Raw genomic sequence first — 16879 nt, 5'->3', positions numbered from 1 at the left:
AATGATATATACTCACTGATAAATGGATATTAGACATTCAATATAGGATAAACATACTAAAATCTGTATACTTAAAGAAGCTGAACAAGAAGGAAGACCCTGGGTAAGATGATCAATCCTCATTCAGGAAGGCAAACGGGATGGACACTGGAAGAGGGAGAAAACAGGGAACAGAACAAGAGCCTCTAAAAGACTTCACCCACCAGGGTATTAAAGTAGATGCTGAGACTCATAGCCAAACTTTGGGCAGGGTGCAGGGAATCATGAAAGAAGGGGTAGCTAGAAAGATCTGGAGAAGACAGGAGCTCCACAAGGAGACCAAAACTCTCCACAAGGAGAGCACAAACTCTGGGCCCAGGGCCCTGCAGAGACAGATACCCCAACCAAGGACCATGCATTGGAGAGGACCTAGACACCCTGGTCAGATGTACACCATAGGCAGCTCAGTTTCCAAGTGGGTTCCCTAGTAAGGGAAACAGGGCCTGTCTCTGGCATGAACTCAGTTGCCTACTATTTGATCACCATCCCATGGGAGCTGCAGCTTTGCCAGGCCACAGAGGAAGACACTGCAGCCAGTTCTGATGAGACATAATAGGCTAGGGTCAGAGAGAAGGGGAGGAGGACCTCCCATATCAGTGGACTAGGAGAGAAGATGGAGGGAGGGTGGGACTGAAAGGAGATGAGGGAGGGGGCTACAGCTGGGATAAATTGTATAAAGTGCATAACTTTTAATAAATAACAAATAAATTTTAAAAACTGTTGATAGTACCACAAGATCATCCTGAGTGAGGTATCCCTGAAGCGGAAAGACACACATGGTATACACTCACTTATAAGTGGATACTAGACCTAAAAGATAGGATAAACATACTAAAATCTGTACACCTAAAGAAGCTAAACAAGAAGGAGGACCAGGGGTAAAATGATTAACCCTCACTTACAAAGACAAATGGAACAGACATTGGAAGTAAGAGAAAACAAGTAACAGGACAGGAGCTTACCATAGAAGGCCTCTGAAAGACTCAGCCCAGAAGAGTATCAAAGCAGATGCTGAGATTCATAACCAAGCCTTGGGCAGAGTGCAGGTAATCATATGGAAGAAGGGGGAGATAGAAAGACCTGTAGAGGAGAGGAGCTCCACAAGGACCAAATATATCTGGGCACAGGGGTATTTTCTGAGACTGATTCTCCAACCAAGGACCATACATGGATATAACCTAGAACCCCTGCTCAGACGTAGCCCATGGCAGCTCAGTATCCAAGTGGTTTTCCCAATAAAGGGAATAGGGACTGTCTCTGACCTGAACTCAGTGCCTGGCTCTTTGACCTCCCCTCACCCCGAGGGAGGAGTAGGCTTGCTAAACTACAGAGGAAGACAATGCAGCCAGTCCTGATGAGCCCTGATGAACTAGGGTCAGGTGGAAGGGGAGGAGGACCTCCCCTATCAGTGGACTTAGAAAGGGGCAGGGAAGAGATGAAGGAGGGGGGCATTGGAAGGGACTGAGGGAAGGGGCTACAGGTGAGATACAAAGTCAATAAACTATAATTAATATAAAAATAAAAATTTAATTAAAAATAATAAAATGTTTATACATGGAAAAAACTACTTGAATCAAAAGCAAAACAGGCATTCGACATCAGTTTTAGTTTATAGTAAGTTTTATAATTTTACTCTACATGCTGTAACCATAAATTACTATAATTTAGTGTTGTCATGGCCAACTTATAAGAACTCCAAATTTAAAAAGGTCCTTAACACACATAACACATATGCTATCTGAATGTTTTCTTGAACAATCAAGTGAATAGAACCTGAAGCATTCATGCTTTATTGAATGGCCTAAGTATTTTGGATGTCTTTAATTAAAGTTGCATTTAAAATTTCTTTCACTCTGCTTAGTGTAGTTTTATGTTATCAAAGCAAATCCATGGTGTTCCATTGTTCTTATTTTACTTAGATTCAAATAGTTAGCTATATCTGCACACTATAATGGGCAATGTGAAAATTTCATAACAAAACATCAATAAAAGACATTATGTAACATATATAGTGGGTCTCTCAGTGTCTATTATTAACTACACATTGTTCATAGCAAAATTTTAGACTAATTATATGTGTGTATTGTGTATATAACACTTTTGTGGTGAAACACAAAAAAACTTTAAAATAATGTGCAATTTATACCACTGAAATAACAGAGTAAAATGCTAATGGTGAAATTATTCTACAATAATCACATCCAGCACAGATTAGGTATTTTAAACAGAATCATGGTTAAGGTAACAGTCTTACATCATTGATATAGAAATATGATTAATGACAGAAGAGAAACAATATAATAATTCAATTCCTTTGACTATCTTTACCACCATGATTGTAAAGGGAAAATCCCATCTTGCACCCTTGTGCTCTTAAGACTCCTCTAAATGTACAGTGTCACTTATGCATTCATGAGATGCAGTTCCTAATAAAATGCAGACCAGTCTGACACTAGGTGCCTCTTCCTCCAGTACTGTGCAGCCACTTCATCTACATCTTATACATTGTATACTGTAGGTTACTCTTGAAAAGATCATTATGGAACAAGCATAAAGGTTTCTTTATTTCCTGTTCATTGCCTATGGTAGAGCATACTTCATCAAGCAACGTCACTGTTAAAAATCCGCAACATGGGTCTGGGGAGAGGGCTCAGCAGGTAAAAGTGATTGCATTTCAAACCGAGTGACTTTAATCCTAATCTATTGTGGAAGGTAAGGACCTACTCTCACAAATTGCCTTCTAATGGCACACGTGCAACTACACGTGAAGACACACACACACACACACACACTCACACACACACACACACACACACACACAAATAAATAAACCTTAACACTTAAAAAGCAAACCCCTAATGTTCAAATCCTTACTAAGTTCTTCTTTGGCACATCTAGACATAGCGCTCTGTTCATAATTTAAATTTAGAGGAAATCTCAGGAGAACGTTCTCATTTTTCTTTCAATGGTTGTAACTCTGTTGTTTTTTGGCAGCTAAATCTCCTTTTGAAACATTGTGTTAGTGAGTGACAGAATTATTTAGAGCTTCTCTACATGCATGCTTGGCTCTATTATGTGAAAAATATCTTTACTTTAGAACTTAACTCTGAATAAAATGATCTTGTGTCTCTCTCAATGTTAAAGCATGTTTTTTTTTAAAAAGAGAGCAAAATTAACAATGTTGCATGTTCCCAATGAAGAAAATTAAAATAAATATTGAAGAAACTATTTATTTTAATGAGCTACCAGTGATCAAAAATAATTCGGAGAAAAACTCAGACACAATTGCTAGTTACAAAATATCATGAAGCTTTTCATACCCTTATGATTATTAAATTACATTATTGTTCCCTTCCTTTAGATACAGAATTCTATCAATTACCATTCATTGCTGAACCTAATTTCTGCCATATTAGGATTTTACCAGAAAAGAATTTCTCCCATTCTTTATTTATCAGTGTCAAAAAATTCATTTTTTCAACTGCTCTAGCATATGAATTAACCCTTCCATGATAAATGAATGTGTCTCTATAGATGGGCTTCTGTGATCTCTTTTAGATATCACTGCATAACCACTATCTAATTAAACTTATATTTGTGAGTCCAAGAAGGTTATTATTTCTCAGTCATTTTAAAAATCAATCTTCTTAAATAGATTTGGATTTTCCCAATTAAGTTGTATGTTGCAGCGTTGCATACTTTCACCATTTTTTAACTTTTCCATGTTCACTGCCTTTAAACATGGAGAGTTTTATTTACATTACATATTTTGCCATATAATATAACCTCCTGATATCAATGACCCTTCTCAGCACCTAAGAATATTTCCTTGTTATACAAAATCCTACCTTTCCTGATTTTTAAATTATATTCTTCTTTCCAATGCTACTTTTTAACTTTTGTTCACAGCCATTTTTCCAGGTTTAAAAGGAAACCCTTTGATTCCTCCAACTCTGTTTCCAAGAATATACAAGTCTTCCTTTAATGCTAATAGACTGAACTAGCAAGTCACTAATGCTACTTTTCACTACAGAGGTTTATATCCTTTAAAGTCTCCAGTTTAGTATAAATTTACTCATTTTACTCAATCTTTGCTAAGCTGAACCCAAATAACTGCTTACTAGAACGAATTATTTAATTTCATTTGCTTGACACTGTTTTCATTTTTATTCATTTGGTTGTCTTGGGCTTTGTTTGATGATTCCTTAATTTTATTAATCATTACGTTCATTGACTTTGAGGAATTCTATCATGAATTTTACCTTTTTTTCTTACATCTTCCTACATTTTCTCAATGTCTGAATTTCAAAAATTCCATATTCCCTATGGGTTTTCTTTTTTATTTATTTTTATTATTACTTTCATTTTATTAACTCTGTATCCCAGCTCTATCCCGTTCCCCCATTACCTCCCAATCCCACCCTCCTTCCCTCATCTTCTCCCTGCCCCTTTCTAGGTCCACTGCTTGGGGAGGACCTCCTCCCTTTTCATCTGACCCTGTTTTATCAGGTATCTTCAGGACTGGCTGCAATGTCCTCTTCTGTGGCCTAGCAGGACTGCTCCTCCCTTGGGGGGTGGGGATGTCAAAGATCCTGCTTATTCTAGCTCTAGATTACACTGAATCCGCTCTTAAGGAGATCCTTGTTTCTTTCATTTAATCGTAAATGTATTTCATATGTTTGTATTTTCTCTTATGCTTTCTTTCTTTTTTTTTTCCTGACAGCACTCTAAATAACCAACAAGCCAATACTTGCTAAGCATGCATTTGCTACCCAGTGCATTGAATCAAGGGCAAGTAGTTTCTGAATCACAAACGTGGGCCCACAGTGTGACATCTTTATTTTTGCAGCCATCTTATGCACTTAGATGGTCATTATTTCAAGGGTCGAGCCCACCATGAATTTTAGACTTATGCTTCCAGAATTTGCTTTCAGTGTCCCTACTGCTGCAGTAAAACTGACACGACGAAGCCTATGATTTGAAACTCCATAAATAACACATTGTGAATAATTACCGATACTCACATTATTCTGATTCAATAATAAATCTTATAAGAAAAAAGGCATTAAAATAAATAAAAGCTGAACTCCTCAGTATCTACACACCTTTCTATACAAAGGAGTAAATTATTTTGATGCATTTTGTTATGCTACATTCTCTTCAAAGAATTTAAAGCTCTTAAGTGGTACATACCTGTCCAGTCTCCTACTACTTTAAAGTGGACACCAAATGTTGCTTTGGTTTCAGTAGGACACTGAAAAAAATAAATACTAGAATCAATTCAGATTGTTATATATTAGAAGAATAATGTGACCCAAACTTTTATTCTGATTGCATACCCTCAGATCAACAACTAAGGGGAAAGAACAGGAGAAGATTTAGAAGATAGAGAAAGTAATGTCAGCTGATCAACAAGACATCAGAACTCCTCTACAGACTATAAATATGCATATAAAGCATAAAAACAATAAATTAAAAATTAATAGAATATTGTAACTTTGAATTCTGTCAAAAATTGATGTAAAATACAGGAGACAAAAAGAACTGAGCAATAAAATAGAAGAACTGAAGAATAATCATCTTTGTGTATCTTATTCATAGACATTATATACTTCTCATCTTGACAAATCAAAGAATGAAAAATTCTAAATAAGTTGTGAAACTTCCATGTCCAATTGATCCCGGTCAAAGTACATCTCATAGACTTTTGTCTTTTTATTCTCCAAAAAAGAAAAATTCTGCATGGCACCTATAGAGGTAAATGAGGTTCAAAATGGAATTAAAAGTATTATTCTTTGGTCCCATATTAAGATAACCTAAAAATCACACAAGCAGTCAAAATGAGAGAATAAATTTCAGCCTGTGATGATAAGATTGTTTCTTTATTTTTGCAGATTGATAATCATTCAAAATTTTGAATACTGGGTATTTTTTTTCTCCCAATCATTTGGTAGTGCTAGGTAGCCTGAAGTTATGACAGGGTACAGTCTATAAACTTCTTGGTGTGAAAACTTATAAAGAAGTATTATTCTAATGAGTATCCAGTTGACTTCAGAGTGTTGACTAATGTCCTGTTGGAGAGACCCATATATAAAGGGTGTACACCTGTTAAATCGCAGGAAACTGAATTACAACCTAACAATTACAGATGCAGATTCTCTATTACTGACTTGGATCAAACACCATGTGTAAAGGACTGTGCTAACAACTCTACTTCCTTGACTCCCTGCTTAGATGTAGCCCATGGGCAGCTCAGTTTCCATGAGGGATCCCTAGCAAGGGGAGCAGGGGCAGTCTCTGGCATGAACTCAGTTGCCTGCTCTTTGATCACCTCCCCCTGGTGAGGTGCCCTTACTAGGCCACAAAGAAAGAGGATCCAAACAGTTCTGATAAGACCTGCTAGGCTAGGGTCAGACAGTAGGGGAAGAAGTCCTCCCCTATCAGTGGACTAAGGGAGGGACATAGGAAAGTAAGAGGGAGGGAGGGTAAAACTGGGAGGAGATGAGGGAGGGGGCTACAGCAGAGACACAAAGTGAATAACTTGCAATAAATAAAAATAACAATAAAGTAAAACCTAAAACTGAAAGTATCATTGTTGCTAGCAAGACTATGCAATATCAACTGATTTTAAACACTGAAAACACAATATAGCAATTTCTATATTAAATCATCTGTTTATAAATTTAAGTTTCATATTCACAATTGTGATTCTGAATTTAATCCGTCTACATTCTAGTTATGAACAACTCTGAGAGAAACCCAGTTTTCACTAGTGAATTTTAAAGATGAGATGATATCACTTTTATTCAATTACCCACCACTTCTACTTCATAACACATAAGAGTGGATAATAAAAAAAAAAATGGAGCCTGAATAAAACAAGAGTCTCAATAACGTTACCAGATACCAGTGGTCTCGGTCTCTGTCCCTCTCCCTCTCACTGTGTGTGTAGGTGTGTGTGAGTGTGGATGTGTGCATGCATATGTGTATGGTGCATGCATGAGAGTGTACTCTCCCATATGCAGCCTAGACTTTGGTGTCTTTTTTTCTGATCATTTTCCACTTCAATTTTTGAGATAAGTATTGTCACTGAACTGTAGGTCAGCAATTGCCTAGTGCAGGTGGCCAGCAAGCACCCAAACAGGGCTCTTCTCTCTCTATTTCCTCTTTCCCTGTTGTCAGGGCTAGGATAACTGGATAACTGGCTTTTACCTTTTATGAGTGCTAGGGATGAAACTTGTGTCTGCATGATTGTGCTGTCACACTTTACCTATCTTCTCAATGCTTAAGCTGTTCTTCTTTGAAAAGACTTGATATTCCTTCATTGTAAGTAAATTCTTAGGTAATGAAAGGATAATGGAAGGCAAGAAGAGAGGAGAGAAATAAAACTAGTTTGCTCCTATATTCCCAAGTTTACATCTCGTTTGAGGTAAACACACAATAAAGTATAAAATAACACATACATTATCTAAAAATTCACATTTGTGCATTCTTTTTCCATTGTAGATTTACAAAACCTGTTTGCATATGTTTAACATCAGGCTTCAGAGGACACTGAAAACCCTGTTCTCTTGAGTGCTGGCATGGTCAGAAATAGATTTGTCCTGAACAGATAAACTGTGGTAGCACTTCTATCATTTTTTTCTGAATAATGCCTGGTAAGTTACTCATACCTCTTCAAATTAAAAAAAAAAAATAGAGGTCAACCCAACTTCTGCCTAAGAATTTTAACCAATATTTGAAAAAAAAAAACAATAAAGTAGGAAATGGCTAGAGCAAATGTGATATGACAAAATCAATGGAGATCTTAGAATTATATTTCATTCTTTTAAAAAAATAAAAATCAGAGTCATGAGTGTTGCCGGAGGTAGGATGCTAATTCTTAAATGATTGAAATGTAGTTTTTGAAAGTCTCAAAGGGAAGCAAGAGATGAGCAGGGCCCAGTAGGGGCTGAACCTGGAAAGTGACAGGTTGGAACTTGATGTCTACATATAGAAAAATGCAAATAGACTCATATTTATCAACCAACACAAAAACAAAGTTCAAGTGGATCAAAGACCTCAACATAAAACTGGACATATTAAATCTGTTAGAAGAAAAAGTGGGAAAGAGCCTTGATCTCTTTGGCACAGGAAACAACTTCCTGAATAGAATAGCAAAAGGCTGGGCTCTAAGTTCAACATTTAATAAATAGGACCTTATGAAACTGAAAGCTTCTATAAGGCAGAGGACTATTAACAGACAAAACACCCTATGGACTGAGAAAATATCTTCAGCAACCCTGCATCTGACAGAGGACTAGGATCTAGAAAATATAAAGATATCAAGAAATTAAACACCAACAAAACCAATAATCCAATTAAAAATGGGTTACAGAGCTAAACAGAGAATTTTCAAAAGAAGACTATCAAATGGCAGGGAAACACACCCTTCACAATAGCCACAAAAGACATAAAGTAACTTGGTTTAACTCTAACCAAACAAGTCAAAGAGCTGTTTGAAAAAAACTTCAAGTCTCTAAAGGAAGAAATCATAGAAGATATCAGAAGATGAAAAGATTTCCCATGCCCATGGGATGGGTAGAATTAACATAGTGAAAATAGTCATCCTACAAAAAACCAAGTACAAATTCAATGCAATTCCCATCAAAATACCAACACAATTCTTTACAGAACTTGAAAGAAAAATTCTCAACTTCATATGAAAAAAAAAACCCAAAATTGATAAAATATTCCTGAAAAATAAGAGCTTCTAGGGGTGTCTCCATCCCTGATCTCAAGGTGTACTACAGAGCAACAGGAATAAAAACTGCACAGTACTGGCATAGAAACAGAATGGGGGATCAATGGAATCAAACAGAAGACTCAGAAATAAACCCACACACCTACGGATGCTTGATTTTTGAGAAAGAAGCCAAAAGCATACAATGGAAAAGAGACAGAATCTTCAACAAATGGTGCTGGTCTAACTGGATATCTACATGTAGAAAAAATGCAAATCGATCCATATTTACTGCCCTGCACAAAACGTAAGTCAAAGTGGATCCAAGGCTTCAACCTAAAACCAAACACACTAAACCTGTTAGAAGAAAAAGTGGGGAAGAGCCTTGAACTCATTTGCACAGGAGACAACTCCCGAAAAGAACACCAACAGCACAGGCTCTAAGATCAACAATCAGTAAATGTGATCTCATGAAACCGAAGTTTCTGTAAAGCAAAGGATACTGTCATCAGAACAAAACGACAGCCTACAGACTGGGATAGGATCTTCGCTAACCCTCTATCTTACAGAAGGTTAATATCTGGAAACATAAAGAATTCAAAAAGTTAAACACCAGCAAATCAAGTAATACAATTTAAAAATAAGGTAAAGATCTAAACAGAGAATTCTCAATAGGGGAATATCAAATGGCAGAGAAACACTTAAAGAAATGTTCAATATTCGTAGTCATCAGAGAAATGAAATTCACAATGACCCTGAGATTTCACCTTACACCCATCAGAATGACTAAGATCAAAATCTCAAGTGACAACACATGCTGGAGAGGATGTGGAGAAAGAGGAACCATCCTCCAATGCTGGTGGGAATGTAGCCTTGTACAACCACTTTGGAAATCAATCTGGTGCTTTCTTAGAAAATTAGGAATAGTGCTACCTCCAGATACAGCTATACTATTCCTAGGCATATATCCAAAATATGTGCAAGAATACAAGGACATCTGCTCAACCATGTTGATAGAAGCTTTATTCGTAATAGCCAGAATCTGGAAACAACTCAGATATCCCTCAGCTAAGGAATGGATACAGAAATTGTGGTAGATTTACACAATGCAATACTACTCAGCAATTAAAAACAAGGAAATCATGAAATATGCAGGCAAATGGTAGGATCTAGTAAAGATCATTCTGACTGTGATGACACAGAAGCAGAAAGACACACATGGGAGATACTCACTTATAAGTAGATGTTACCTATATAATATAGGTTAAACATACTAAAATCTACTTTCTTAAAGAAACTAAACAAGAAGGAAGACCAAGGAAGACCGTAGGGAAGTTGCTTAATCCTCACTCAGAAGGCAAATAGGATAAACATCTGAAGTGGGAGAAAACAGGGAACAGGACAAGAGCCTACCACAGAGAACCTCTGAAAGACTCTACCCAGCAGGGTATCAAAGAAGATGCTGAGACTCATAGCCAAACTTTGGGCAGAGTGCAGGGAATCTTATGGAAGAAGAAGGAGACAGAAAGACCTGGAGAGTACAGGAACTCTACAAGGAGAAGAACAAAGACAAAAAACCTGGGCCCAGGGGGACTTGCTGAGACTGATGCATCAACCAAGGACCATGCATGGAGATGACCTAGACCCCCTGCTTAGATGGAGCCCATGGGCAGCTCAGTTTCCATGGGGTTCCCTAGTAAATGGGAGCAGAGACAGTTACTGGCATGAACTCAGTTTTCTGCTTTTGATCAGCTCCCCTTGGTGAGTTAGCCTTACTAGGTCACAGAAAGTCCAGACAGTCCTGATGTGACCTGATAGGCTAGGGTCAGAAAATAGGGGAGGAGGAACTCCTTTATCAGTGGACAAGGGGAGGGATGTAGGTGGGAGAAGAGAAAGGAGTGTGTGGACAGAAGGAGATGAAGGAGGGGCTACAATCAAGATGTAAAGTGAATAAGCTGTAATAATAACAAAATAAAAATTTAAAAAATCACAAAGGGAATAATGAAGAGTTGACTAGGAAAGTGCTAAAGCAATATGCCTAAATATGCCTAAAATGTCCACTAAACTGCTTCAGAAAATTATTTGTGATTAAGCTTATAATAAAACAAAAAAAAGCTTATGCTAGTTACTGGTACCTACACACACACACACACACACACATATGCTGAGGAAGATACATACCAAGTGATTAGTACCATAAACTCCTAGGAATTATATTTTTGATAAATTTATAATTTCTTTCTTTCCTTTCTTCCTTTCTTCCTTTCTTCCTTCCTTCCTTCCTTCCTTCCTTCCTTCCTTCCTTCCTTCCTTCCTTCCTTCCTTCCTTTGTTTTACAATCTATTCATTTTATATCCCAATTGTAGCCCTGACCTGCATCTCCTCCTGCTCACACCCTCCCTTCCTCCTTTTCCCCCTACCCCATTTCCTTAGTCCACCAAATGGAGGAGTCCTCATCCCCTGTCCTTTAACCCTAGCTTATCAAGTATCATCAGTTGCCTGGATCCTCTTCCTCTGAGGCAATGTCACAGTGCCAAGGGAAACTGATCAAAGAGTAGGCAACTAAGTTCATGAGAGAGAAGCCGCTGCTCCTCTTACTCGGGAACCCACATGGAGACTGAGCTGCCTATGAACAGGGGGGTCTAGGTCCTCTCCATGCATGATCCTTGGTTGGTGCATTAATCTCTGCAGGGACACCTAGGCCAAGATATTTTCATTTTGTTGGTCTATTGTGGAGCTCCTGCTCCCTCTAGGTCCTGGTATCCTCTTTCCATAAGGCTCCCTGAGCTTTGCTAAAAGTTTACCTGTTAGTCACAGCATCTGCTTAGATCCCCTGTTGGGTAGAGCCTTTCAGAGGACCTCTATGTTAGGCTCCTATCCTGTTCCCTCTCTTCCACCACTTCCAGTGTCTATCCTGTTTGCTACTCTGAATGAGATTTAAGCATCCTCCCTAAGCTTCTCCTTCTTGTTTAGCTTCTTTAGGTCTGTAGATTTTGGTATGGTTATCCTATATTATACAGCTAATATCTGTTTATAAGCTAGACAGTAAAATTTAAAAGAAACAATAAGAATACTCAGTAATTTCACATATACCTAAAACATAAATCAAATATCTCTACTATAATTATAATTTCAAAATACCTCAAAACTTTAAATAAAAGTTTAACTCAAGTGTAATCATTGTAGCACCACAAAATCCTCCTAGATGAAAAGACTGGAACTTAAAATAAATAGCAAATACGTATTACCTAAAATTAAGGATAAGAGAATAAAAAGTGTCAGAATTGCCAATTTGGGCTTCAGTATTTGATCTATGTCTCTACTCTGATAAACTGGAGGCACTATGTCTTATCTTTATATTTGATTGATTGGCAAGAGATTACTAACATACAAAATTTTCTAATTATTACATAGAAGTAGTGTAAAATATTAAAATGAATCTATTTGACTATAATGATTTCGCTATATATTAATTTATTAAACATCAAAAATTTAAGAAATAATGTTTTGTTTTTAAATCATGAGACTTGAAATAAAAATATGATTCAAGTTTATACTTACATTTGCTATCTAAAGGATAGGTGTAGTCAAATTTTTGAATCAGACAAAATAATCACAGATCATAAAATGATTATAAGGATATTTGTGATCTGCCTCTGTGACTCCTTTTTTTTTCTAGCTCTCCTCTCCCATTTTTTATTGTCTTCCAGACAGTTCATTCTAAATTTAATTTAGTTGAAATCATTATTATCTTACTTCTCAAATGACATTCTTTTGATTCTCATATATCTGTACATGGAATGAAAGTCTTTCCAGAGTAAGGACCAAATCTCACAGATTAGTCCTGCTACCAGAATTCAATCTTCTTTCAAGTGCTTTCAAATAAAGTTCCAGAGGAAAATGACAGACTACAGCAATCTCACATTGGTTGACTTTTTTGTGCTGTATGAGGAAACACTAGCTATTGATTGAAGTCTTTATTCCCACCTGGGGATGCTGCTGAGGTAACTGAATAAGGAGGACATCAACTAAATCAATTAGTTCATCTACTAATACATGCACAGCTGTATGAGCTATGGTGAGAGAGACAACAGAGAAACCAGAGCACTGGAGGCCTGACACTGAAGGGTACGCCCTGTCCCCAGGCCTTTCTCTCATGCTTCCTCTGTTTCTTGGCCACTGCAAAATGAACATTATGCTCTTCCATGTCCTTATGGCATAATGCTCCACCACAGACAATTTGGCTGACAACAGGCTGAAACCTTTGGAATTATGAGCCAAAATAAATCCTTCCCTTAAGTTGGCTTCTTTGGTATTCTGTCACAGTGATGAAAAGCTGACTAACATCCAAATTCTTTATTTCTTATGGTCAAAGGCCAAAAACAGTTGTTCCTACTATTTCCATCTCTATACTGTATGATTCAGTTTCATCCATTTCAATTCGGTAAACCAAACTATAAATATCTAATAGAACCCCCCCCATCTACTTACAGTCTGGTCATTTATAATAAATTTCTTTCTCTTCTGCTGTTGACTCCTGGCAACTCTTTCAGACTTATCCCAAAGCCATCAATTCATGGGAAAGCCTGATTTTTTTTTTTTTTGTCAATAAAATTCTTCACTTCTCTGAACCTAAAAGGACCTGTATAGCTTTTGTGTCCCTATGTTACAGCTGTATACCTTTGTCCTCAGGTTACATTTTGTAGTATACCATGTCCACATGTATAGGTTAAAAATGTCTAAAAATAAAGAAATTATCATTATATGTTTACACATATAACATATACATACAGGATAGAAGGTGGAAAAAATATTGGTTGAATCAAGTATTGCTTGAATAAAATATTAGAAAATGAACCTGAGAGAAAAATATGGATTTCAAAAGTTTGTCTTTCTTTCACAACTAATTCATATTCTACACACAAATTTATTGGGGTTCCCACATCTTGCAGATACTGTGACAGGAGCTCGTGTAAACTCACAAATGAGGAATATTCAAACAGCATGAGAAAGGACAGTGAGTCGAGAAGAGCACAGAACCCCATCACAATAATGCCACATGGCGATGCTAAGCACTTTCATAAATATAAAAATGTTACTGTCTACTTGAAAATAAATAGAAATAGAGCAACATAAATAATGTGTATCTGTATGTATGGAAATTTATACTCACTATCAAACATAAAATTCTTAGAAAAATATGTAACTGGAATTTTTGATAAGTCAAAAGTACCCTTTTATGTTTCTTACAGTAACAAATAGGGACTGGAGAGATGGCCCAGTGGTTCAAAACCCCGCTGCTCTTTCCGAGGATGTGGATTCAGTTCAGAGCACCTACACAGCAGCTCACAACCATCTGTAACTCCAGTTTCAGGGAATCTGGTGCAGCCTTCTGATCTGCCCGGGCACCAGCCACTCACGTAGTGCATGAATATACATGCAGGCAAAAAACCCAAACATAAAAATTAAATAAACCAATGTAAAAAGAAAACAAACACTAAAATGATAAGCTTAAAGTTATTGAAAATACAAACAATAATGAAGAAAATGAAACAAATTATATGCACAATTAGAAAATATTTGACAAATATTTAAAAGGCAGAATGTAGTGAGGTGGTGATTTGGGAATTGAATGAGAAGATATCTGAAACTAAAATTCCCCTGTATATAAGGAGGAGCACCAGTCCCCCAAAAAAGATGTAGCAGATGAGCAGCTTGGGCCTCATGTGGTTCCTCTAGTAAGGGAAGTGGTGAATGCATTGGACATGGACTCACTTGTCAACTTTTGATCACTTCCCCCCCGATGTGACTACCTTGACAGGCACAAGGGAAAAGGACATGCTCAGTCGTGATGAAAGTTGATGGGAAAGGGAGCGCCCCTTTCCTGAGAGGGGAGGTGGAAATGGGGAGGGAGGAGAAATTAACAAATGAAAAGCTCTTTAAAAAAGAATTATCATGATTTTGGAGTAGACAATTTTGATTGGAGTAGACAATCAACACATTAAAATGGGTTTATAAAAAAAAAAACACTGGAGAAAATCAACTCTCTCAGTAGCAGGAAAAAGCAAGAGTTGGGGGTGCAAAAATGCTTAAAAGTTTCTATCTTTGTATTTGAGCTTATTTGTCCCACGATTTACTTCAGCCAGACCTCCTCCCCCCAAAAAAATTAGGACAAGTACCACTCCACAAACCCAAAGGCCATTAGAGGCATAACATACAGGGCTCTGGGTCAAGAACTCTGATCTACTGAAAGCAAAGAGTAAGCTCCCATTCATTTATTGAATAAATAATTCAAGCACAATGCAATTCATGTCCAGATAACATAACTGAAACAGTTTTATAATACCCCTCACAACCTGGATCACAATTCAGGCTGGCTTAGTTAATAGAACTCTAATTGTTCAGCCCAGAAACCTAAGTATGAAACTTGAATTCTTCACATTTACAATCTAATCACTCTGGAAAAAATTCCTGACCATCAAACTTCAAAAATGGATTCAGAAGCTGACCACCTCCAGTGTCAGCAACATGATAAAAATCCATCATCATACCTGCACTAGATGACTGGAACAGACTCCTAACTGCTCTCCCAGATTCTGCTCTTGCTCCTTCTTAATGTAGCAACCAGAGTCTGCTCAGAAATAAGCCCTATCACATCATTTCTGTATTCTGACCCTCCACTGTATGCTTTATTAGTCAAAGAAAAGGTTAATGCATTAAATGCCTGGGAAACACTTAGAGATGTGACCTGGAATTTCAGAGCTGGAAACACTGATGTGTCAACAGAGAAATGTGCACAGATGTAAAGTAATAGGGGTTCAAGGAATCGATAAAAGTGCACCTTGGTATTCAGAGCTCATGGGAATGTCAAGGGAAATAAAAGAAACAAGAGTGAATCAAAGTAGTCAAAAATGATGAGGAAAGACAGATAAATGGAAGTTACTGGAAACAAAATGAAAATTGTAAAAAGTGTTTCAATAAATGGAACAGCAGCACGAAAAGGTGATGATCTATAAAGCTCATTAAGCCCTGGAGAAAAGTTACTGCATTTAGCAGTAAGAGGGCATTGTGCACCTTGAAAGTATCTTCCTGGAGTGCTGCTGTGGACAAATAAGGATAAGTAATAGAGAAAGAAAAATCTCATGAGCTGCAGCAGTAGTCAGAAGGGTGAAGTCAAGAAATGCGTATCTTCATTATTTTCTCCTTGAAATCAGGAGGTGAACAGAATATTAAAACCTATTGATTGAATAAATCAAATTAATATTAACCAGTCTATTTGTTCTGAACATGCTGCCTTATTTAGAACACATTCATCACAGAGGCTATCATTAGCCTCTGAGGAAACATGTCTTTTCTCCTGGAAGACAGCCAAAGTGCAGGAGTTAGGTGATGTTTAATTCTCAAAAAAAACAAACCATCTTCAACATTCTGTTGGGTTCTGCGGATACTAATCACTGTTTGTGATTTTACAACTATGCCTGGAATACATGATGACGCATTGTGCCTGGCAATCTACTGTCTTCTCTGAGTGTCTAAACCAAAAGATCTGTGAAACACAAATATAAGTCAAGCTTTAAGTGCTAAGTAGATGGGATTAAGACCAACGATCAAAGTAACTGACACAGACTTACTAGTTACATTTAATGAATTAAAATTTAATAAATAACAACTATAAAATTGTTATGTTTTCTTTAAATCTAAAAATTGAAAAAAAAATTTCAAAAGTGACTGATTGTCAGATTAAACATAAAAATCATGGAAGAGCACGCATGCTATGTGAAAGTGTGGACAAAAACAAATGAACCACTAGATTCTGACTCATGGAAACATAAATCAGGTTATTAATGCTTTAAAATAATGAATCACACAACTTAAACTACAGATGTCAGAAAAGCATGTTTATTCCTCAGTAAAAATCATGCTGGAGTGACATAGAAGTATTCACAGATATCTCAACGAGTTAATAATGAAAAGAAAGACCTCTGGAATATCAGCCAGTCTGATGAACCACTGAGTCATCTCTCCAGCCCTCTATTTTTTGTTGTTGTTTCTTTGTTTTGTTTTTACATTTATCTAATTTTCTTTACAAATGTTTTGATTTTTGTGCTATTTTATTTT

The 16879-nt window shown here is 36.9% G+C and overlaps 1 protein-coding gene across 2 annotated transcripts in view; it reads right to left on the bottom strand.

The window, feature by feature from the left end:
- The window catches only part of Nox4 (NADPH oxidase 4), a 147336-nt gene that overhangs the window by 60199 nt on the left and 70258 nt on the right, over positions 1-16879 (bottom strand). For both annotated transcript variants that reach the window (XM_060367489.1, XM_060367490.1), the window contains exon 12: positions 5233-5293. In XM_060367489.1, coding sequence (XP_060223472.1) covers positions 5233-5293 — 61 coding nt within the window. The remainder of the gene's footprint in view (positions 1-5232; positions 5294-16879) is intronic.

This window comes from Meriones unguiculatus, chromosome 14 (genome assembly GCF_030254825.1).
Source record: "Meriones unguiculatus strain TT.TT164.6M chromosome 14, Bangor_MerUng_6.1, whole genome shotgun sequence".
Taxonomy (NCBI): Eukaryota; Metazoa; Chordata; class Mammalia; order Rodentia; family Muridae; genus Meriones; species Meriones unguiculatus.
Note: the sequence above shows the minus strand (reverse complement) of the source record. Positions and strands in the feature narration are given on the sequence as shown.